The 26,256-nt window shown below is 37.7% G+C and overlaps 1 protein-coding gene across 1 annotated transcript in view; it reads right to left on the bottom strand.

The window, feature by feature from the left end:
* USH2A (usherin) overlaps positions 1-26,256 on the bottom strand; it is an 891,077-nt gene that overhangs the window by 769,579 nt on the left and 95,242 nt on the right. The window contains 5 exon segments of the mRNA XM_037823757.1: positions 1,491-1,584; positions 2,764-2,985; positions 3,368-3,552; positions 4,051-4,345; positions 10,520-10,583. Of these exon segments, the coding sequence (XP_037679685.1) occupies positions 1,491-1,584; positions 2,764-2,985; positions 3,368-3,552; positions 4,051-4,345; positions 10,520-10,583 (860 nt within the window).

Below are 26,256 nucleotides of genomic sequence, written 5' to 3'. Positions count from 1 at the left end.
ATTCCATTATACTTGTCATTGGAGATCTGCTTTTAGAATGACAGCAATTATATAATGCAATTCACTGTGTTTATAATTTAAATTTTAATAAATACGGTCAAATTATTGCCCAAAAATATTGTACCAATTTGCAGTCCTATCAATGATGTATAAAAGTTTATAATATAACAAGTCCAAACTGTTATCAATCTTTAACTGTTTTTTTCTAATTTGATAAATTGAAAACAATATATTATTTTAGTCTGCAGTATCCTAATTAAACTCAAGGTTGGGTATCCTTTCATGTGTTTATTGAATACCATTATTTCTTCCTTTGTAAACTGCTTGCTCATATTTTTGCTCCTTTTTCTCAGGCTATTATATTTTTATTATTTTATAAGTGTTCTTTGTATATTAGAGAACTTAACTTTGTATTTATTAAAATGATGTAAATATTTTCTACTTGAATTAGAGTCCAGTGCTTGTCAATACACTTTTATGTCACTCTTTACACTGTACAGAACCTTAAATAGTTATGTGAAAAACTGTCAATAGTTTCCATCATGGCTCCTGATCTGTCCATTTTTGTTTGTATTTCATATGTTTTGTTTACAAAGACCCCAGCTATAAACCAAAAAAAATTTTTTTTCAGTCTTTAATGTAATAATTTATCATTATTTTCACATTTAAATCTCTAAACCTAGATTATTGTACATGTCACGTAGTGGGGCTCTAACTATTTTCTTACAAATTGGCAGCAGTTGCCCCATATTCCATTTACTGAAAACTCCACACTCCATACTTTTACTACTGACACCACTGTTACTGTCACTGAACCCTCCTTCATATCAGTTATTTTTGATGCTGATATGAGACATTTCCATCAGCAGTTATCCCTCAATGTTTTTTTCCATTTACTTCTTATTCCTAAAGACACAGCTAAATTTCTCCTCAGTTGTGAACTTTCCCTGATCTTTATAGAAAAACTAAAGTAACAAAACTCCTAAGTCATTTTACTGCAGATTTTCAGATTAACTACTTAAAATTACTGATATCAATAAAATACCCTGATTGATACAAATACCTTAATCTCTCACTGCATTTAAAGACTCTTTTTTGTACGAACAACTTTGTTTAAGGACCCTTTAAATGTAGAAATCAGGCCATTTTTTTGTTTAGTGCCATGTGACCCAGACACCTTAAAACCTGTTTTATAAAATATGATAATGCCAATGACAGAAAGAAAAAGGAAAATAAAAATCTCAGGGCTTATTTTCAGTTGTAATTTTTCTTATATTTTTTTAAAAAACACAATCTTCAGCTTTACTGATTGCTTTTATTTTCCTCTACAAAACAATCTCTGAAATAATTGACATTTTATTAAATCAATTTCTTTTTATTTATGCTCAGAAGCTAGGCCAAAATTAAGTTTATAGATTTATAGTTGCGATTCCTATTTTTTTTTTTTTTTTTTTTTTTTTTGAGATTCCTAGGCATAAAAGAGAACTCACCTGAAGTCCTTCGGTAAAGCTTTCCTGCAAGCAGAGGCATCTGTATGGCTGTCTTGTTGTATCACAGCCATCAGCATGACCATGACATTGACATCTGTAAACATGAGCATCAGACGACAACTAAGAAATATCAACTCAATTCTGAATATACTTAAAGCTCTATGAGCATATACACTGTGCAAATCCACCAAGGGAGACTATTATATTTAAACAACACAAATATCAGTCTCTTTAATCCTTGGATATTCACGCAGGCTTTTAATTAATAGCTAAGTATTAGGATAAATGCTATCAATACCCAACCCACATTGTACTGTGAAGACAATTCCCAGTCCAAAAGGAGGCAGGGGAGTGAGTTCTTGATTACACCCACATTGACCAAATGGCAAACTTGTCATTAGGAGGCACTTACTGAAACTATTCAAAATACAATTAAGAAAATAAAGCTCAGAAAAAACTGCAGATGAAGTCAACAAATTTGAATATTTTTTGTTCTTTACTCAAAAATTAAGTGGTGAATATTTAATTGTATTACTTTTTACATGCTATTACTTAACTAATAATGCTTATATTTTGGTATTCTGGTCCGCTATTAAACATGTACTTTATTTACAAAGCGTATCATTCTTCTAGACAACCCCCTTCAAAACAGACTACACACACTTACACACACGTGCACACACACACAACATTTCCATGTTAGATAGTATGCTGTCTGGTAGTTCTCCAGATATGTTTTATTTTTTAAGTATTGTAATGCCTATTCTCCATTATGATAAAATATTATGAATTACTTAGGGTACATCAGAGCTTTCTTCTAAAGGAATACACATATTCCCCCATGGAACTGTGAACTCAGGGAGACCAAGCCCTGTACTAAGAAACTGTCCTGCTCTAACTGTTGCTATATTTACAACTCTAAATTTTTCTCCATCTGCTTTCAAGAATATTTGAAAATTTAGCTCCTGAACAAACCAAGCAAAATATTTGGTAAATTATTTCCACATTAGACTTAGGGTATCATAACTTCTAAACCCAATAGCTTTTGAAAATTGCTTCCATAACAAGACATTATGTACATAAAAGGTGCACATACAAGTCTTCTACAAAAAAATCTTAGAGTAGGAAATCATTTCAAAACTTGAAGCTGTGAAGCTGGCTTGCTCTAACATCTTAGTTAATATATTTCTAAGTAAGTATAACAAAACCTTGTTGAAAACAAAATTCATAGAGAAAAGCACACTCCAATCTAAACCTTAGTAACAAACACTACCTCCCACGGATGGTGATTTCATCCAGAGCATAGTATCTGTGTCTGAAGTTGGCAGCAGTCTCAGTTGTATAATACTGACCAAAGAAATGAAACCTTATTTGTGAGGCTTTTACAAACTCTTGAAGCGATGGGGTATTATAGAAGTCATTGTATCCAGGGCGATGATTTGGTCCAGGTGTCAGAATGCTAAATGTGACATTACCATGAGAATATGGAGTAAAACTGTTGACGGAAAAAAATTAAAATAATGAAAATCTACTCATATTTTTGACAAAACAGAACTCACAATTTTGACACATTATTACACAATATCAGTAACAGCTTAAATTCAATAGAAATAATAATTTGCTAAACAATCTGAAAAGCAGATTGCAAAACCAGTAATGCTGTAAACAAGAGACACTCTAAAGTCTTTTCTAGAACTTGAAACATAGCCTAGAACTCATCTGGTGGAGAAGACTCAGGAGAATCTGCCTTAAGAAAGTTGGCAGAAGGTCGTCTCTAACATCCTAATGATCTAGCTTACCTCTAAGTTATTACTAACCTTTTGGTCTATTAAAATCAACTCCCTAATTCCTTAAAATTGTTTTGAAAAAAATCATACTTGGAAAGCTGAAGACAGTTGACAGAATCAGGATTTTCCAAATCTCCATTGTTTTTCCTTCCAAAAGTACTGCAATTTCTAGCAAAATATTGCCAGTCCTCCCAATCTAGGCTGTCCTCCTTCTTCCTTTGAATCCTTATTGCTGTTGGTTGGGGACTAAAGAACTGAATGATAATATAAAACACCTGAAAATGTATAAGTTAATTATTGTAATTGAAGTTTTAAGTTGACCATCAAAACAAATCAACCATGGAACTGTTAGATACAAAGATAATAGATCATTTCTGCACAATTATCAGTACCAAATATTTATTGGACATCCAGAAACTTCATTGCCCTCTAGTAGAAAGAACACGTTCTATAGCTGTAAATCAGTACCTCTTCTCAAGGATTTTATCACTCAAAGTCCAAATCAATATTAAGGATCATATAAAAATGTAAACAGAACATTAATTTAAGAAATAATTGTCACATATGTTCTTACATAGTAATTTAGAATAAGCACTTCGGTTATATTAATTCATGCTAATTAAAATAAATTTAACATTTCATAAATATGATTTAATAGAAAATTCTAAAAATGTAGACTATGTATATCCTCATTTAGACATTTTTATTCCATACCTTTAGTGAAGTAATGTTCAATTGCCTAATTCAGTTTTCACACCATTGTTTCTAATTACCTGATACTGTCCATTTTCCAAATTTATTGAAATAGTCACTCCTTGATTGAGCTGGGTAACATTTGTAAACACATGTGAAATCCATGAAGTACCAATATCATTATCATTGACAAAAGAGAGAGGATGGGCTTCAGGATGCAGCCTTAACACTCTATTACTGGTTGTGTCTTCTGCATCGTTAGGAATGCAGTACTTCTGTACCAAAGGATGGACCCGTGGGTGGCTGCCAGGGCAGCGGCAGTGTGACTGGATATGTAATCTGGGCAGGTCTCCAGAAAAAACTTCAAGAATCTCTCTGTGGGAGTCAAGAAGAAGACTGTCAGGACAAACGGGTCAACAGTGATAGAACTTCTAAGAGATGTACAAAATAGATATCACCCTTTTAAAGCTGACACATATCCATTTAGCTTTAATATTTTCTGAGCAGAACATAAAAACAAACTCATTCCTGGCCAAATTAAGGTACTCATACCCATAAAATGGATATAAAAAACAGTAAATGTTAAGTGTTGAATTTTTACATGAAGAAGCATGCACAAGTCCTTCTCTGATTTATTAATAAATTTACCTAACTATCACAATGTTTTACTGTGCCTGTTTGTAATACTACAGAAAGGCAATAGTCACTTAGGTTGTTAACCTGACTTACCACTGAGAGTGAACAATAATTTATTGCAAATAATGAGAGTTATAGATGGGGTTTCCTGTCTATCCATGGGAAAGAAGGAAGCAAGCAAGAAACATTTTATCTATCTCTGTTTTCGGTGAAGGGACTGAGGCAAAGACTATTTGTCAATGGTTTCCTGTGACTCACTAGTACAGATTCTGGCATCCTAAAATGCTCGTATGCCTTCAGATCATATGGCAATGGTCAACAAAGATGAATGCCAATTCCAGGCATATACATTTCATTTTTCCATTAATGGCAATGTAAGTGTTCTAGATTAGAATTAGTCATTCTATGTATATGTATTCTTCCACATAACACCTTCCCAGACATTTCATGTAGGCCACCACCAATAACCCAGGTCTTATTAGAGAAACAAGGTTTCTTCTCTCAGACACCAGTGGGGCAATGGAAGAGTCAGACAGCTTTTTTATCCACTAAATCACGTAAAATTATACCTTTAAATCTCTTTGCCACTTTTCAACTGATACCAAATTTTGAATGGAACCAAAAGTGACTATCCAATATGAAATCTTTGCAACCAGGAAAAGCTTAATTCCCAAAGAATTAATGAAATATTATCCTTCAGGATTTTAGAGAAAAGTCATCTAAAGGATGGTAAGACTGATGGCAGTTAATCACCCCAGTCCCGAGTCAGTATTATAGCACCCTGTATTCAAGCATCTCTTATTTATATAGACTAATAAAATGGAATGTTTACATAGATAGTGCATACACACTGACCAACACACTGACTCAGGAGCAAATACTTCTCAAAGTTACAAGGGCAAATTAGGACATTTGGAAATTTGCCACACTAATCTATATATCCCTTGAAGAAATGTAAATAAAAATCTTTCTTTTTTAACTTTCTTAGAAGCAAATAAGGCAACTCATCCATATAACTATTATATCATCAAATCATAAGCCAGGAGAGAAACTTCAGGGACGTCTTAGCAGAATTTCATTGACTAGGATGGAAATCCATGTGCCCTTAAGAATCCCTAAGGAAGATTTCCCACCATCTCTCAAGATGACGAAATACTTCATTAAAGATAGCCTAAGTCTAAATAATTTCGTGTTCACAGGAAATAGGAAAAAATATAACAATACTTCAAATTACTTGTTCTTCTTGTCTCCAAGTCTAATAGCCCAGACTCTTCAGACTTTCCCCATATATCAAAATAATTAATAATTTTAATTGTTTTATATTCTCTTTAAAAGGCAGATACAGCAGCTTCTTATGTATTAGAAACTACTCCATATAGGCTGTTTAAATAAATGTATCCCAAATTCTATAACAGAACTTGTACAAAAATCAAGTTTTCTTAGAGAAAATCCTTTGTAAATAATTTGATCAATTTCATATTATAAGGAATTACCCAATAAAGTAGCACTAGTGGGGAGGAACCTAAGATGGCGACTAGGTGAGACAGAGAAAAAACACCTCCATGGAAAACACTAGATAAAAAACCAGAAAGGACCCAGAACACCACTTCCAAAGTAGCACCAGCCAGACAAGTTCTGCTAAAGCCACAGGGAACGTGCGTTTGGTGAAACCAGGAGTCTGCATTCTGAAACGAGTAGAGTGAGTAGGCTGATCCGTCGGCCACACTGCAGTGGGGGGAGACGCTGGGCCGGCATTTTTTTTTTTTTTTTTTTTAAAAAGAGAGAAGCCCAGGAACAGCTGCAGATAAGACGGGAGTGGTCTGGACTAACGCCTCGGTGTCTGGGGTGGAGGATACCCCTTCCCACACCCACTGCAGATTGTCTCGAGTCCAGGGAAACAAAGGGGAGAAACCCAGCCTCACGGCCGTCACCCCAGCGGGTGGGGCTGCCCCTGCCCGGGGCCGAGTGCACAGCACAGAACTGAGACAAGAAACCCAGCCTGGCAGGGAGTCTTTCCCACAGCACCGCTCACACGACACAATATCGGCCATGGACAGTGGCCTTGAATATACCCACGGCTGATTGTTCCAGAGCTGGGAGAGCGGAGCTGTGCAGAAAGGGGGAAGTTAACGCGTCCCATTCAACCATCTTTGAAGCAGGCTGGGAACGCCCCTCCACAGCCCGGCGGTCCAGGGCTTCCCTGGAGGCCGGTGCTCACTTGTGACATGTGGCATGGCCCTCCCCCCCTCAACAGAGGTCCTGGAAAAGCACAGCAGGGAGGGGGGAACCACTTGGAACTCCCAGGGAACCTACGCCAATACCAAGGACTTTTGTGTCAGCGGCAGAGAACAGCCTTAAATCTCTGGGAACACCTGGGAGGTTTGATTGTTAAACCTGCCCTTCCTCCCTAACCACTCAGGCACACACCCCTCATTGAGGGCAGACAGCACTGACAACACACCCAAATTAAGTGCACCAATTGGACCCCAAAAGAATCAGATCCCCATATAACACAAAGTTGGGGAGAACTGACTTGAGGGGAATAAGTGACTCACGGACGCCATCTGCTGGTTAGTTAGAGAAAGTGTATGTCACCAAACTGCAATTCTAACAAATTAAACATCAAGTAAAGCAAATGCCAAGAGGCCAAAAACAACAGAAAATCTTAAAGCATATGATAAAACCAGACAACATGGAGAACCCGAACCCAAACACTCAAATCAAAAGATCTGAAGACACACAGTTCCTGGCAGAATTAATCAAAGAACTACAGACAGGCAAAGAGAGCATGGCACAAGATATAAAAGACTTGAAGAGCATGGCACAGAATATGAAAGACATAAAAAAGACCCTAGAAGAACATAAAGAAGATATTGCAAGAGTTAATAAAAAAATAGAAGATCTTATGGAAATTAAAGAAACTGTAGGCCAAATTAAAAAGACTCTGGATACTCATAATACAAGATTAGAGGAATATGAACAACAACTCAACCTCCTCGAGGAGCACAGAACAGAAAATGAAAGAATAAAAGAAAGAATGGGGAAAAAAATTGAAAAAATCAAAATGGATCTCAGGGATATGATAGATAAAATAAAACGTCCAAATTTAAGAATCATTGGTGTCCCAGAAGGGGAAGAGAAGGGTAAAGGTCTAGAAAGAGTATTCAAAGAAATTGTTGGGAAAACTTCCCAAACCTTCTACACAATATGAATACACAAAGCATAAATGCCCAGCGAACTCCAAATAGAATAAATTCAAACAAACCCACTCCAAGACATATTCTGATCAGACTGTCAAATACTGAAGAGAAGGAGCAAGTTCTGAGAGCAGCAAGAGAAAAGCAATTCACCACATACAAAGGAAACTACATAAGACTAAGTAATGACTACTCAGCAGCCACCATGGAGGCGAGAAGGCAGTGGCATGACATATTTAAAATTCTGAGAGAGGAAAATTTCCAACCAAGAATACTTTATCCAGCAAAACTCTCCTTCAAATTTGAGGGAGAGCTTAAATTTTTCACAGACAAACAAATGCTGAGAGAGTTTGCTAATAAAAGACCTGCCCTACTTCAGTTACTAAAGTGAGCCCTACTGACAGAGAAACAAAGAAATGAAAGAGAGATATAGAGATTTTTAACAGACATACATAGAATATTACATCCCAGGTCACTGGGACACACATTCTTCACTAGTGATCACGGATCTTTCTACAGAATGGACTGTATGCTGGGACATAAAAACAAGCCTCAATAAAATAAAAAATATAAAAATGAATTTGTTCAAAGAACATTCTCTGCCCACAATGGAATACAAATAGAAGTCAATAACCATCAGAGACTTGGAGAATTCACAAACACCTGAAAGATAAAAATGAGGGGGAGATGAAAACATTCCCGGACAATCAAAAGCTGAGGAACTTCATCACCAGTAGATCAGTCCTAAGCAGGCTGAAAGGAAGGGACACTAAACAATTGACTGAAACCACATGAAGAAATAAAGATTTCCAGTAAAGATCACATGGTAGATATAAAGACCAATACTACTGTATGGTTGATTTATAACTCCACTATTTACTTCTTACAGGATCTAAAATACATAAACTGTAATGATAAATCAGTGGTTTTGGACTCAGTGTAAAATATGTAATTCTTGACAAGAACTACATAAAGGTGGGGGAATGGAGAAATATAGAAACACAGTTTACATGTCCTATTGAAGTTAAGACGGTTTCAAAGAAAAACAAGATTGTTATAGATTTAAGAGGTTAAATTTAAGCCCCATGGTAAACACAAAGAAAGTATCAAAGAGATGAAAAGTAGAGTAGGGGTTCCAAGAAGTGGGGGAAGGGGCAATGGGGAGTTAAGAAATGAGAGTAGGGGTTTTGGTTTGGGGTGAAGGGAAACTTCTAGAAAAGGATGGCCAGAAGGTGATAGCATTGCAACATTCTAAATGTGATTAATCCCACTAAGGGAATGCTAGGGAGGGGTGGAATAGGAAGATTTAGGCTATATATATCTTTCCAAAATAGAAAAAAAAAAATAAGACAGTCTAAATAGATGACAATTAAATGCCAAGGATGATCCTGGACAGGATCTGAGGCTGGAGGAGAGGAGGCTCAAGGGGACACAGCTGGGACACACACACAAAAAAAGGAAATATAGAATGTAAGCTTTATATCAATGTTGAATTTCTTGAACTTCTTAGCTGTGTTTAATGAGATTGCATAAAATAATGTTCTTGTCCATGGGAAAGGTATATGTGAATTATATTGCCTGTTCAAAGATACGTGCAGCTTGCTCCCATATGTTCAGAAGATAGAGCAATAGATGATGGGTGTTAGGGAGGGAGGGAGGGAGGGAAGGAGAGACAGAGGGAAAGAAAGAGTGGTGTGACAGGATCTTAAAGGAGATGGATCAGGGTATCGGAGGAGGGGGGTCAGGGTATGATGGAATTCTATGTAGGGGGTTTGTACTGTTTTTACAACTGTTCCTGTAAGATTGAACTTATTTCAAAATAAAATTTCTTATTAATAAAAAAAAAAAGTAGCATTAACGAATAATAACCATAGACTAAACTGAATAAAATACTTTGTACAAGTTTGGATGTAATATGACCCCCAAAACGCCACTGTCTTTGATGCAATCTTGTGTGGGCACACATATTAGTGTTGATTAGATTGTAATTCTTTGAGCGAGTGTTTCTATGGAGATGTGACCCACCCAAGTGTAGGTGATAACTCTGATTAGATAATTTCCATGGAGGCATGGCCCCGCCCATTCAGCATGAGCCTTGATTAGTTTACTAGAGCACTATATAAGCTCAGACAGAAGCAAGCTTCCTACAGCCAAGAAGGACACTTTCAAGAACACATAGGAGCTGAGAGAGGAGCTGCAGTTTACGGAGATATTTTGTTGATGGCCTTTGAAAGCTGACTTTTGCTCCAGAGAAGCTAAGAGAGGACAAATGCCCCAAGAGCAACTGAGAGTGACATTTTGGAGAGAAGCTGCAGCCTAGAGAGGAACGTCCTGGGAGAAAGCCATTTTGAAACCAGGACTCCAGAACAGATGCCAGCGACATGCCTTCCCAGCTAACAGAGGTTTTCTGGATGCCAATGGCCATCCTCCAGTGAAGGTCCCCGATTATTGATGCGTTACCTTGGACATTTTATGGCCTTAAGACTGTAACTGTGTAACCAAATAAACCCCCTTTTATAAAAGCCAATCCATCTCTGGTGTTTTGGAGTGAAAAGGGCAGCATTAGCAAACCGGAACATACTGTAAACATTAATTAGGTGATGCTGCCAAATGCTGTAACCATGAAAAATGCTTTAATCTTTATGCTATTCTTACTTAAGTGAATTCAGCATTTATCCTTACACTTCTCAAGCTTTGCAATACCAGATCTACTTACCTGTTTGTAAGTGACACTTGATATAATCGAAAGTCTTGCATTCTTCCAACAAACTGCTCTAAACCTGAAAAATACATATATGTATATTTATGCACATAAAACAAGTACTCACTTTACCAAGCAATGTCTTACAAAGATTCAGGTCAAATTCCTTCAAAGTTATAAAACTTTAAAATGTGTTTATATCACAGCCCTTTCAAATTCTTTACATACCTACTTATAATTTTCTGATTATATTTTGCTATGTATGTTTTGCTAATTCCACAGGAATAACAATAATAATCAGCAGTTATCTCCATAGACATTGCAGGATTTAAGTCAAAGTGGATACTTTGGCCAGCCTATTTAGTCATTTAAATTGGGGCCTTTCCCCAGAAGACTCCTCCCCAAGTCAAGTTTCTCTTTAGTTTATAAGCCTGTAAATCCGCCATCACATCACCCAGAAACTTTATTGTCATCTTCTTCCAATTGCAATTTCCAGGGCATTTGCATTGTCAAGAAGACGACTCCCACATCACAACCCACCTTTACTAGGCATAAGCTCCACAGTGTTCATTTAAGTCCTGTCTAAACTCAGGCTAATGTCTGGTCCAGAAAATATCTAATAAATGAAGGTAAATTGAACACCTCTTACTATGTGCAGGTTCTGAGTTACTCTAGTCATCAACAGCATCTTAGTTTAGTCTCAAAATTTCATCAGCTCATGAGGATTCTTCCAAAACAAGCCAAGTTTAAAAACCAATCTGCAGAGCTTCCCGCAAGGGGGAGGCGGGGCTCGTGGTGCCCTAGGCTCGCAGGGACTGACGGGAGCCACGTCTCTGCCGCTGAAGATTCAGCTGGGATTGGCGTTCAGGGCGGCGATCGGGGTTGCTGGGAAGATGGAGGACTTGCTGGCCCGCTGCTGAGGAGGCCGCGGGGGGATCCCGGCTCCGAGACCGACAGAGGCAGCGACCTGCGCGGGGTCTAGGGAGCCATGTAGGAGTGGCGCCTTCGCGAGTGAGCTGCGGGAGGTGGGGCGGGAATTTGCGAGTGTGACTACGGTCTCCTGGTATCCCTAGGCCTGGGTGGGTGTGGGGGGCCCCTGACATCTCCGCCTCCGCGCCATTGCAAAGCTGCGCACTCGGGCTCCACTGGCGCCTGCGAGATGGGCACGGCTTGCTCATTGCACAGGTGAGGAGACTTAGGCGGAGAGAGGAAACCAGTTGTCCAAGGTCACACCGCTGGTGAGTGGGAGCGCCTAGCACGGAACCCAGGACCATCCAGCTGCAAAGCCCGCATTCCACCGACTGCCGCCGCCGCCTCCTGTGGGAGGGAGACCCCGGTGGTCGGGAGGGCGTATCCACAGGGTGACCTGGGCTCCAGACTAGCGCGATCACTAACCCGAATTATGACTCAGGCTTAACCCCTTTGCCTCTCTGGGCCTTGGTTTCTTCATCTGTGAAAACAAGGTGGTAATGGTAGCCTTGGCTACCTCATGGGATTGCAAGGAGGATCAGAGGAGATAATTCATGTGAAATTGCTTTGAAAATATCACTGCACTGAGAACATGAAAGGATTATGATTGTTGTCTCAAAGATGGAGTGGGGAAGAGAACTAAGAGTAGTCACCAAAGAAGGGTGAGCAAGGAGTCTGGGTCTGACTCCAAGCCCCTCTGGATGGGGAGTGAGGTAAGGAGTAGATAGCAGGTCTTTCTCCCCTTTGGGAAAAACCTCACCCCCTTTTCTGGGCCACCCCTCACGGTCTCCATCACCCAACTCCATGCTTTGAGTCCTGCTCTCTGCCCACGCCTCCTCTGCTCCACTGTCTGGCTTGCTGCTCCTACCGCCAGTACAGCCCTGCTGTTTGGGGCCCTCAAGCGTGGGGACCGGCCCTCTGGAGGAGGCCCCCATGCAGGCCCTGTGCAAGGGCTGCAGCAGCTTCTGGAACAGGCAAGGAGCCCTGGGGAGCTGCTGCGCTAGCTGGGTCAGAACCCCACCAAGGTGCATGCCCACCACTACCCTGGCTCTTCGTCATCTGGGCCAGCTCTTGGGGTCTCGTCCACAGACCCTCCACACCCCATGGAGCAGGCCACACTGCAGGACTTGAGTCAGCTCATCATCCGAAACTGCCCCTCCTTTGACATTCACAGCATCCATGTGTGTCCGCACCTTGCAGTCTTACTTGGTGAGGAGGGCTTGAGGAGGGTGTCTTGGAAAGGGTTGTTAATGGAGAAATAGAGAAAGAAATAGAGGACCCAAGATTACTGACACAACACAGAGTTAACCTCTTAGGCTTTTTGCCCAGGAATGGCAAATACCCTTGCACACTTGTTGCTGCTTCCCCCAGCTATATCCACAACAGACATCAGGAGTTAAACAGCATTCTTTCCAGCTTAGGGAGCGCCACCCGAGATCCCTTTTAACATAATGCTCTAGGAAGCCATCGGTATGCAATAAAGAATTCTTTGCCTTCTTTGTATAAGGCCTTCCCACAGACTGTTCTAACACCTTATGTTCACATGGCAGTTCCTATGCCAACCCTTCCAGGTCCAGAAATGGAGGAGAATGGTTGGGAATTCATTTAAAAAAAAAGAAAAAAAAAAAAAAAATCTGCATTGAAGATGAGCTTTCTAAGTGTAGATAATCAACCTTAATCTGCACAATATTATTTTATTTATTCATTTAGCAAATATTTATTTAGGATTCACTAAGTCAGAATAGACCAAGAGAGTGACAACAGAAAAATGTAAGACAACCACCACTTCTAATTTTTTTTTTTTTAACTTTAATAGGGAAAAACTTGGTAAAAAGGCAAAATTCCAGTTAGAGCTTGGATCATGGGGGCACAGAAGGGGATGTGATGTAAGGTGCAGAGCCAATTCTATAATCAAATATTTTAAAGAAAAAATTATTTTGAATCAATGGCCAATTCACCAAATAACCATTTCCCCAAATGTGTTTATTTCTTCAATATTCAATTTTAATTTGATTTGATAACAGAGTTTTTAAAAATGTTTGATTTATTTTTGCTGAAGCTCCTTGCTGGTGCAATGAAGGAAACTGGGTTACAGTGAGGATATGTCTGTTGAATAAAAGATGGAGAAGAGCCTTAGCACAAAGAACACCCTAGGCTGTTGAACTTAGAAGCAGAGAGGTGAGACTGAGGAGCATAAAAAGAAGGTGTGGGTTTGTGGGTGTGTGGGTGGGTGGGTGTGTGTGTGTGTGTATTCATATATGAATTCATATATATTTAAGAAAGTAATCAGGAATATTTTATATATGAATATTTCTTGATGGGCATAATCATTTTAAATTGATATATTCTAGGAAAAGTGTATTTCTGAACTCTCACTCTCTTTCCCCTCAGTCTCAGCCTTCTCCTATAATAAAAATTCCTCTGTGCTATCTATCCAAAAATAAGCAGCTGGAGAAAACAAAAAATAATTGTTCCCTAAACTGCTGTTATGAAGACAAAGCAAAAAACAATCTACTAAAAATTTGCAGAATTCTTAAGATTTCCAGCACAAATTGCTTTACACTGTATAATTAGTTAAAAGAAACAAGAAAACATGCTAAACTGTTCACTCAGTTAACTGGCCATCCAGGAAACTTTGTTGGAATAAATTGAACTGGAGACAGGATCTGAAGCTAAGCAAAGTAGAGGTGGGTATGAGGAAAGACATAACTTTCTTGGAGATAGGAAGAAAGATGGGAAGGACAGGTGTGAATACAGCTGAGTGACCTTGTGTAGAACTATGTGCATGTGTACTTTTGCTTGGGGGAAGGGAAGACAAACTGAGGAAAATCATTCCTTGCGGTATGAATTTTCTGAGTTAAGAGATAATGTTCTCTGCCAAGAATGAAAGAAGCTGGATCTGACTCCTGTTTATCTCTCTACACACACCTATCCCCATCCACACCTGACCTTTCTCTCTCTAGCCAACCTCATGCCCCATTGACTGAGTTTGTAGTATCCAGCAACTGCCACACTCTCTGAACTCTAAAATTTTGCACATGCTGTTGCCTCTGATTCAAATGTTCCTGCCCCATTCCAGACCCTTAAACTTACTTTCTCAACTTTGAAATATTTCCTGTGGGAAACTTCAAGATCCAACATGACCTTATGAGTTCCTGTAGCACTTTCTACATTTCATTCTGTACTAGAAATATTTCTTGACTTCCCTGTCTTGCTCATTAAACATAAAAGTGTATTAAATAAAATTCTCTGGCAACACACAAAGTAGTAACAGGTCTTGTTCAATGTTCTATCCCAAGATCACCACCAAGTTCTCAACACATGGCAAACTGTTCAATAAATAAAGAAGAAGGAGTGAAGCAGGAAGGAGATGGGGAGTTGTAGAGCAAACTTAAGGAAAGTAACAAAGATCGGTATTGGCTGCTATAGAAAATAGGGAAGAGGTTGACCAGGGAAAAATATAAGGATTCTCAAGAAGCATTTTGAGGGCAATATGAAATTAGAGATTTTATCTTTGCATTGGGACAAAGCGAAGTGATTTCCAAACATGCTAGTAACCAAGGAAGATACTGAATGATTGGAAGAATTGAGGGTTTTCAGGCAGGGTGGATCGAAACAAGAACAAAAGGTAAGAGTCCAGAAATAAAGGAGTTGAGGGGATGTTCCACAGTGCTTAGATGGACAGGAAAGTGAAACCAGAGGAGAGTTGATACAACACTGGAAAAGAAAGGAATTAAAGTAGTGGCCATGTTGTTGAAGTCAAAGAAGATTGTGATGGTACTGAGGAATCAAGATGTATACAACAGTTATAGTATTAGCTAAGTGTTGGATGGGAACACATGGAAGACGAGCAATACTTCTGCTCCTGGAAGCACTGACTAGTGGAGCAACAGGGAAGTTCCCACCATAATCAAGGTATACTCTGTCACCAAGGCATCCCCTCAAAACAGAACACCATCATTCCTATTTTTGCTAATATAAGGAGTTATCAAGAGAAAAAAATTTATTTCATGTATTCCATGTAATCCAATTATTTTCTCAATATAAACAATTGTATAAAATGTTTTATATAGAGCTTCTGGGAAAATATTTTATCTTATTAAAGAATCAACACAAATAGCATAACAAATAGGGGATAGCCACATGTGACTTTTTAAAGACCTAAGATTACTGAAAGATAGCAAAAATGATGAGCATTATGATTTGATCAAAGCCTAGACCATGGCTTTAAATTTTCAGGTGGCTTCATTCTTTTATGCATTCATTCATTCAACAAATATTTTTTGTATACCAAGCACTCTCATGGTTGCCAGGAATACATAAGTTGACCAAAAAAGAAAAAAAAAAAAAGCAAAAGCCTTGCCTTTATGGAGCTTAAATTCAAGCAGAGAGATGAACATACTAATCAAGTAAATTATCATTTAGGATGTGATACATGCTATGTAAAATTAAAAAATTATTATTTTAGTGGCAGGCATGACTGGGTGCAATTTGGAATGGCATGATCAAGAGAGGCCTCATTGAGAAAGTGGTATTTCCAGGGGAAAGAGAATGAATCATGCATATATATCGGGACAGAGTATTCCAGGTAGGGGTCAGTGAATGCAGAGATCCCTAAGACAGTATGTGTAGCATGTTAGAGGAATTGGAAGGAGTCGGCCTGTTGAAGCAGAGTAAGAGAGGGGCAGGTTGTTAGAAGATGAGGTCATGGGAGTGACTGACTGGGGGTAAAGGTGGATATAGTATGCAAACTGATTTTAGATTTTATTCTGAGTGAAATGTGGAGTCACTGGAAGATTCTGAGTAGAGCTTACATTTATTCAAAGTGTTGAGAATAGAAGGTAGGGGAACAAGGGTAGAAGCAGGGAGACTAATTAGGAGACTGTTACAGTGAACCAGGTGAAAGATCATGGTGGTCAGACCAGGGTGGCAGAAGTAAAGGTATACATTTTGATGCTGAAAAATTACAATTCAGTTCCTATATTTTAATAATAGGTAAAGGGAAGCACTCCTGACAGAATACTGAAATCTATTTTATCATCTGTAAAATAAAGGGAATGGTTTTATGACCTTTAAAAACTATTTTAGTTTTAAATTTTGGAATCTGAACGTACACTAATCAGACATATGCTACAGATGTCATATGTGAAGGAATTTCAATGAATAAAGAATTAGAGAGAGTGCTCTAGAGACCTAGAGTTTTGTTGTTGTTCATCCATTCTTAACAAAAGAATTATGATTTTTAGAGAGAATACCATAAAATATTCAAGGACACAGTCATAGGGATGGATTTTACTCATTCCTTTGCTAGTTGCCAATTTGTTTTAAACAACAGACATCCATAAAGAGGTTCTTCTTTGAAAAAATATTCATATGGCAAAGATAAGTCTAAATTATGTAAATTAATCAAGGAAATAGATATGACTTATCTCAGAAAGACCTCATCATTGTCTAGTCAGAAAACTGATAGGTAATGTCTAGAAAGAAGCAGCCATCCATTAAAACCAGGTAGCACATCGAAATTAGTTAAATGGGAAAACTTTGAGTAAATAACCTAATATGCAAATCAAGGTAAAAAGAGGTTTGTGATAAGGCTAAATAAATAAATGTCATATAGGCCAGAAAGAAGGAAAGAATATTGTCTCTATTCACAGACTGCATAATTGCCTATGTAGAAAATCCCAGGGAATCTACAAAAAAAGCCACTAGAACTAATAAATGTGTTTAGCAAATTTCTGTGATACACTTCAATATACAAAAGTCAATCTAGCAATTGAACCATTGGAAATTAAAATGTTCTAAAAGTATCTTTTATATTAGCATCAAAAACATAACATACTGATTATAAATCCAGCAAAAGATGTACAGGGTCTGTAGGTGAAAACTGCAAAATACTGATGAAAGAACATCACCTGGAATGATGGCACAAGGCCAACCAAAGATTTTCTTCACCATAAAAGCAATGAGAACAATGGCAAACGGTCAAAATTAACTTTTCCAGAACTCTGGAAATTAACCAAAGAGTTGTAATAATGAGGGAGTGTTTATTTTTAAAAAAATGACTGGGCATCAGTAAGAACAGCAAGTTTTGTGGCATTTTAACTTCCTCTATTCACATCCCTTTCTCCTCTGCTTTCTGGTAGCCTTGAAAATGAACAATACAAAATCACGGGGAAAAACAGCAGCCTAGCAGACAGTGGAGGTGCTAGAATGGAATTGGAGAACATTCAAAGCCCCATTCTCAGAGAACTGCAATTATTTGACTTGTCTGGCAGGACCCTGCAAAACCCAACTAGCAAAGATGGTCTTAGTTTTACCTGCCACAGAACCTACCCAGTGTAAACTGCTGGTTGAACTCAAATCAGTGACAACTGCATACAACCACAGTTGCCAGTGGCAACAATAACAGTGAAAACAGCAAACTACCCAAAAATCTTAAAAGGAAAATCTGGGGAATGACATGTCCACAAGGTTCTCTGAAAAGCTCTGACTTATACCTGGGACCCAAGAAGGTCTTCAGAAGCCTAGAGGTATGTGCATGCTCAAGGTTGTGTGCATGCCCAGGGGTCTTTGCCTGGTCAAGAAAGACCTGGGTATGTAGCTTTTATGGGGTGAGCATTTGATTGTGAAAACCTTGTGACTGACACTCCCTTTATCCACTGTATGGGCAGATGAGAAATAAAATAAAGACATATATATATATATATATATATATATATATAATGGGGGGCAGGATAAGGGGTATGGGATGTTTGGGATGTTCTTTCTTATTTTATTTTGATTTTTTAGAGTAATGAAAATGCTCTAAAATTGTGGTGATGAATACACAACCATATAATGATTTTGTGGGCCACTGATTGTATCCTTTGGATGATTATATGGTGTGTGAATATATCTCAATAAAATTGCATTTAAAAAAAAAAAGACCTGGGAAAGCCTTATGCTCTAACCTCTGGCTGGTCTTGATGCTCTGCACAAGCAGGAAGTGAAGTCTAAGGCAGAATTCTTAACTGCTTGATTGAGTGTTGAAGGTACACTGCAACATGCATACAGGACCCCTCAGCAAAAGCCAGGAACCTTATGGGTTTAGGCATTTAAGGAACTCTCTATGCCAATCATTAGCTGTCCACTAAGCTAACTGAGCAGGGACTTCAGTGGTCACACATGACAAAGAATGCAGACTTTACAGAACTAGTTCAGAAGTCATTGAACAAGCAAACAGCAGCAACAAGCCTGAGATGGGGAAGAAACTCATTTCCAGACTTGCCACATTATTTCATTTAAAATGTCCAGTTTTTGACAAAAGAGCAAAGAAACAAAGTATGGCCTATACACAAAAAAAGAAATAAAAAGAAAAAGCCATCAATAGAAACCATCTCTGAGGAAGCACAGACATTGAACTTACTAGACAAAGAATTCAAATTAGCTATTTTAAATATGTTCAAGGAACTAAAGCAAAAATGTCTAAAGTACTCAAGAAAATTGTGAGAACAATACTTCACAAACTACAAGGGACAGAATTTATTTTTTAAAAAATGAAACAAATATAAATTCTAGAACTGAAATATACAATAATTGAAATGGAAAATTAACTAGAGGAGCTCAAAAGAAGGTTTGAGCAGGCAGAAGAAATACTCAGAAAATTTGATGGTAGGCTAATTGGGATTATCAAGGCTGAAGAATAGAAATCAAAATTAAAGTACAAAAATTAACATCCTCAGAGACCTGTGGGATACCAATAGTCATAACAACATAAACATCATGGGGGTCTCTGGAGGGAAAGAACAAGCAAAAGAGGTAGAATATTAAAAGAAATGGTTGAAATTTCTCTAATCTGATGAAAAATATCAATCTACATATCTAAGAAGCTCAATGAACTCTAAGTAGGATAACCTCAAGAAGACATATACCTTTTCACATTATAGTTAACTGTAGAAAACTATGACAAAGGCACAATCTTGAAAACATCAAGAGAGAAGTGATCCATCTCATACAATGGGACCTCAGTAAGATTAACAGCAAATTTCTTATCAGAAACCATGGAGACCAAAAGACAGTGGGATGATATATTCAAAATGCCAAAAGATGAATACTAAAAATCCAGAATTTTTTCAGCAAATTTTTCCAGCAAAACTATGTTTCAAAAATAAAGGGCAAATCAAGACATTCCCAGATAAACAAAAGACAGGTAATTCATCACTAGCAGATTATATCACACAAAGAATAGAGTCCATCAGGCTGAAATGGAAGAACACTGTACAGTAACCATACAGTTATAGTAATACACAGTGCAATAAGCTATTTCATTATTATTGTTATTGTGTACAATAAACTATATGGTAACTCAAATCTCCATGAAGACATAAAGAGCACCAGTAAAGATAACTATATTGAGAAATATAAAAGAGAATATGAATGTATTTTTATTTGATTTAAAAGACAACTACATAAAGCAATAATTATAAATCTGTGTTGATGTGCATATAATGTATAAAGTTTTACTTTGTATTAAAATAACAGCACAAATGAAGGCAGAGGGAACAAAACTACATAGGGGCAAAGATATTATATACTATTAAAATTAAGTTGGTATTAATTTGGACTTGATTTTTATAAATAAACAAATGTTAATTGTAGTATCCAGAGCAACCACTAATAAAATGTCTATAAAAATATATAGTAAAAGAAATGGGGTAGAAAGAAGATGGCAGCATAGAGAGGACTGGAAGTTAGTTAGTCCCCCTGGAACAACTAACAAACAGCCAGGAACAACTAGAAATAATCTGGAATAACTGCAGGGGGACAAACGTGACCATCCACTCATCATACACCAACTTGAACTGGGAGGAATGTCCAAGATCATAGCACAAAATCTGTAAGTAAAAACTGCAGACCCGAGCCAGGAGCCCCCTCACCCCACAGCCCAATCTGCAAAGCCTCACAATGCTAGAGAGCAGCATTCTCCAAAAAAGCGAACATAGCTCAGCTGAGCTCCAAATGGGGTTTTAATTAGCACACATGGATGGCTCAATACAAACTATGAATCCCCAACAAGCAGACAGAGGCTTTTGGTGACAACTGACTTAGGACCTCTCTGGGAGGGAGGGAGAGTACAGAGAATTGGGTGCTGTCTCTGGACGATGGGTGAAACTGAGGGGGCTGCAGATTGACCCTGAAGGGGGTCTTTCTGTCCCCCTTTTGGCTCAGTGGAGAAAGCCTCAGCCATTTTCAATTCCCAGCACTCAGACCCAGACAGGGTGGAGATAGCAGAGTCAGAGAAAATTCAAATGCAAATGACCTCTCCCCAGGGCGTATATCTTCCCTAAGAGGAAAGAGGCAGTGCCAAGCTCTACCCGCCTTCCATTGACAACCAGACCACAGAGCCTGGGGGAGAACAGCCACGGGCCATACCTCCTTACACCAATCTGGAGCTACAGGCTGACAGGAGCCACCTGCTTAGCAGAAAGGCACAGTGACTCGAGGCCTCACAGGGTGCATCAATCTTCTAAGACACCCTCAGAGAGACCTGGAACTATTGCCTCCTTCCAAGACCTGAGCCCATTCTGGTACAGGAAAACTTGATTGGGGTAATCAAGGAGGCCAGATGCCTAGAAAATAGAAAACTACAACCTACACTAAGAAAAATGAAGCTATGGCCCAGTCAAAGGAACAAACTTACACTTCAACTGAGATACAGGAATTGAAACAACTAGTGCTGGATCAATTCGGAAAGTTTAGGGAAGATATGGCAAAAGAGAGGAAGTGTATAATGAAAACACTGGGCGTACATAAGGGAGAAATTGAAAGTTCAGAAAAACAACTGACAGAATGTATGGAAATGAAAGGCACAACACAAGAGATGAAGGACACAATGGAGACATACAACAGCAAATCTCAAGAGGCAGAGGAAAACACTCAGGAACTGGATAACAAGGCACCTGAAAGCCTACACACAAAAGAACAGATAGAGAAAAGAATGGAAAAATACGAGCAACGTCTCTGGGAACTTAAGGACAAAACGAAATGCAGGAATGTACATGTCATTGGTGTCCCAGAAGGAGAAGAGAAGGGAAAAGGGGCAGAAGCAATAATAGAGGAAATAATCATTGACAATTTCCCACCTTTTATGAAAGACATAAAATTATGGATCCAAGAAGTGCAGCGTACCCCAAACAGAACAGATCCAAATAAGCCTATGCCAAGACAGTCAATAATCAGATTGTCAAACATCGAAGATAAAAAGAGAATCCTGAAAGCAGCAAGAGAAAAGCGATTCATCACACACAAAGAGAGCTTGATAAGACTATGTGCAGATTTCTCAACAGAAACCATGGAGGCAAGAAGGAAGTGGGGTGATATATTTAGGATACTGAAAGAGAAAAACCACCAACTAAGGATCCTATATCTGGCAAAACTGTCCTTCAAATATGGGGTAGAGCTGAAAATAGTCTCTGACAAACAGAAAATGAGAGAATTTGTGAACAAGATACCCGCTCTACAGGAAACACTAAAGGGAGCACTACAGACAGAAAGGAAAAGACAGGTGTAAGAGGTTTGGAACACAGTTTTGGGAGATATTAGCACAGCAATGTAAGTACATTGAACAAAGATGACTGTGAGTATGGTTGAAAGAGGAAGGTTAGGAGCATGTGGGACACTGGAAGTTAAGAAGAAAGATAAAGACTGGGACTGTATAACTCAGTGAAACCTAGGGTACTCAACAATTTTGATAAAAGGTGCAAATATGTTTTTACATGAGGTAGAACAAATGAATGTGAACATTGCAAGGTGTTAAAAATGGGGTGAGATTGGGGGAAAATACAATCAATGCCAATTAGAGATTACAGTTAACAGAAACATTGTATTACACTTCCTTTAATATAATATAGGCAATATACCAAAACTAAATGCATATGGGGGGGGGACATAGGGGAAGGGTATGGTACTCTTGGCATTGGTGATATTGTCTGACTCTTTATTCTACTTTAGTTTAATGCTGTCTTTCCTTTTGTTGCTTCCTAGTTGTCATGTTTTGTTTTCTTTTTTTCCTCTCTTTCTTTTTTTCTTTTCATCCTGTTTCTCTACCTTCTTTAACTCTTCTTCCTCCTTTGTGGAAGAACTAGAGATATCCTTATACAGATAGTGGCAATGGTGGTGAATACATAAATATGTGACTATACAGGGAACCATCGATTGTTTACTTAGGACGAAATGTATTGTGTGTGAACAAAACCGTCTTAAAAAAATGGGTTGATGAAGAAACCTTGAGGGCACTATATTGAGTGAAATAAGACAGACACATAAGGACAAATATTGCAGGGTTTCACTAAGATGAACTAATTATAATATGTAAACTCATAGACTGAAATGCAAGGTATCAGGATATAGAACAAGGCTAAAGAATGGGGAGTCGTTGCTTATTATGAGCAGAATGTTCAACTAGGGCGAACTTAAACATTTGGAAATGGACAGAGGTGATGGTAGCACATTGTGAGAATAACTAACTGTGCTGAGTGGTGTGTGAAGGTGGTGGAAAGGGGAAGCTCAGAGTCACGTATGCCACCAGAAGGAAAGTTGGAGGTTAAAAGATGGGAATATATAAAACAGTGAATCTTGTGGTGGACAATGTCTATGATTAACTATAAATATTAGAAATCTCTCTCATGAACTAGAACAAATGTATGTAACTATATCTAGAAGTTAATAATAGAGGGATATAGAAAAAATATATACCTGTTGCAAAATATATATTACAGTTAGTAGTAATTTAACATTCTTTCATCAACAGTAACAAATGTACTATACTAATACTATGAATCAATAATGGAAGGGTGGTGGTTAGGGGTATGGGAGGATTTGAGTTTCCTTTTTTTGTGTGTGTCTTTATTTCTTTCCTGGAGTAATGAAAATGTTCTAAAACTTGAAAAAAAATTAACTGTGGTAATGGATGCACAGTTATCTGATGGCACCATGGGCAAGTGATTGTACCCCTCTGGATCTTTGGATAACTGTATGGTATGTGAACAATCTCAATTTAAAAAATGGAAAAAAAAAATAGATTGGGGTGACGAATGCACAACTATATGATGGTACTATGAACAGTTGATTGTACACCATGGATGACTGCATGGTATGTGAATATATCTCAACAAAGCTGAATTTAATTTCAAAAAAAGGAATTGGAAGCATATTAAAATGGTGCACTAGAAATGATCTATTTAACAGACAAAAAAAAGATAGTAATGGAAGAATAGAGGAATCAAAAGGACATAAGATATAAAAAACAAACCTTAAAATGTTATTGTAGATTTTATTTTATTTGGTAGTTAAATGTAAATCGATTAAACACTATGTGATGATTTAGAGGCTCTATGGACCCCAGAAGATCATGTTCTTAAAGCTACTCCATTCCTGTGGATGTAGACCTGTTATGAGTGAAACCTTTTGGTTAGGTTATTTCAGTTGAGGCAAGCCCCAGGTGGGTCTTAATCGTCTTACTGGAGTCCTTTATAAGGGGGTGGAAATTCAGAGAAACACACACAGAAGCTCAGAAAGAAATGCCAGAGAAGACAGAAAGACAGACACTGAAACTGAGAGAGGACACAGAAGACAAGAGAAAAAAGCCACAGAAACAGAGAGAAAGCCATGGAGCAAGAAACCAGGAAAAGAAGAGATCCAGGAAAGAAGGGAAAGACCAGCAGACTCTACCATGTACCTTGTCAAGTGACACAGGAGTCCAAGATCACCAATAGCCAGTCTTCAGGGAGAAAGCATTGCCTGTTGATGCCTTGATTTGGACATTGTCATGGCCTCAGAAGTGTAAGCTTGTACATTAATAAATCCCCATTGTAAAAGCCCACCCAATTCTGGTATATTACATTTCAGCAGCTTAAGCAAACTAAAACACACTACAATATAAAAGCAGATATTGGCAGAATGGGAAAACAAAAACATGACCCAACTATATGCTGTGACAAGAGATATACTTTATATTCAAAGAAATAAATAGGGAAAAGATACACCACACAAACATTAACCCAAAAAGAGCTGTGGTGGCTATACCATCATACTAAATAGACTCTTAAGATAAAATTGTTACCAGAGACAAAAAGGGTATTTTATAATGATAAAAGTTTAATCCAAGAAGAAGATATAACAGTTATAAATATATATGCACCTAACAACAGTAAAAACTGTAAAAATGACAGAATTTAAGGGAGAAACAGACAATTCAACAATAATAGTGGAGACTTTGATATCCCACATTCAGTAATGGATAGAATAACTAGGCAGATGATCAGAAGAAAATATAAGACTTGAAAAACTTTATGAACCAAATGGACATAACAGACATCTATAGAACACTCCATCCAATACTGTCAAATCCATACTCTTCTTGACTGTACATGGAACATTCTCTAGCATAGACCACATATTAGGCTACAAAACAAGTCTCAATAAATTTAAAAGTTTTGAAATTATACAAAAGTATATTCTCTGACATAATAGAATGAAATTAGAAATCAATAAACAGAAGTAAATCTTGGAAATTCACAAATATGTGAAAATTTTAAAACACATATCAAACAAACAACAGATCAAAGAAGACACCACAGGGGAATTACAAAATACTCTGAGTACACAACATATCAAACCTTATGGAATGGAGGCAAAGTAATGCTCAGAGGGAAATTTATAGCTATAAAGCTCTATATTAAAAGAAAGTTAAAATCGATAACCCAACCTTCTGTAAGAAATGAGAAAAATAAGAGCTAACTAAACCCAAATCAAGCAGAAAGAAGGAAGGAAGGAAGTGATAAAGATTAGAGTAGAAATAAATGAAATAATAGAAAAACAATAGAGAAAAATCAACAAAGCAGAAAGTTTGTTCTTTGACCCATCAATAAAATTGACAAACTTTTAGCCATACTGACTAAGAAAATAAAGAAGACTCAAATTGCTAAAATTAGGAAATAAATAGGTGACATTACTACTGACCTTACATACAATTAAAGGATTATAAGGGAATCCTATGAACTACTGTATGGCAACAATTAATAAACTAGATAAAATGGACAAGTTGCTAGAAAGACACAACCTTGGAAACCGACTCCAGAAGAAACAGAAAATTTGAATATAATTATAACAAATAAAGAGATTCAATTAGCAATCAAGTTTTTCCCCAAAGAAAAGCCTGGAACTAGATGGCTTCACTGGCAAATTCTACCAAACATTTAAAAAAGAAATAGCACCAATCCTTCACCAGCTTTTCTAAAAAGTAGAAGAGGAAGAAACACTACTCAATTCATTCTGTGAGGCCAGTATCACCCTGATACCAAAACCAACAAAGACATCAAAAGGAAATAAAACTACAAACTAATATGCCTTATGAATATAGACACAAAAATCTTCAACAAAATATTAACAAACCAACTCCAATAACAAATAATAGTTTTATTCACAATGAGCAAGTGTAATTTATTCAAGGAATGCAAAGTTTGTTCAACATATGAAAATAAATCAAGTAATACACAATATTAACTTAATAAAGGTCAAAATACAACCACACACATGATCATTTCAATAGATACAGAAAAAGCACTATATAAAATTCAATACCTTTTCATGATTAAGACACTCAACAAACTAGGAAGGAAGAAACTTCTTCATCTGGTAAAGGATATTTATGAAAAGCCCACAGCTAACATTGCTTAATAGCAAAAGACTGAAAAATCTCCCCTCTAAGATCAGTACAAATACAATGTTCCCTCTTACCATTTCTA

Source organism: Choloepus didactylus, chromosome 2 (genome assembly GCF_015220235.1).
Source record: "Choloepus didactylus isolate mChoDid1 chromosome 2, mChoDid1.pri, whole genome shotgun sequence".
Classification (NCBI taxonomy): Eukaryota; Metazoa; Chordata; class Mammalia; order Pilosa; family Megalonychidae; genus Choloepus; species Choloepus didactylus.
Note: the sequence above shows the minus strand (reverse complement) of the source record. Positions and strands in the feature narration are given on the sequence as shown.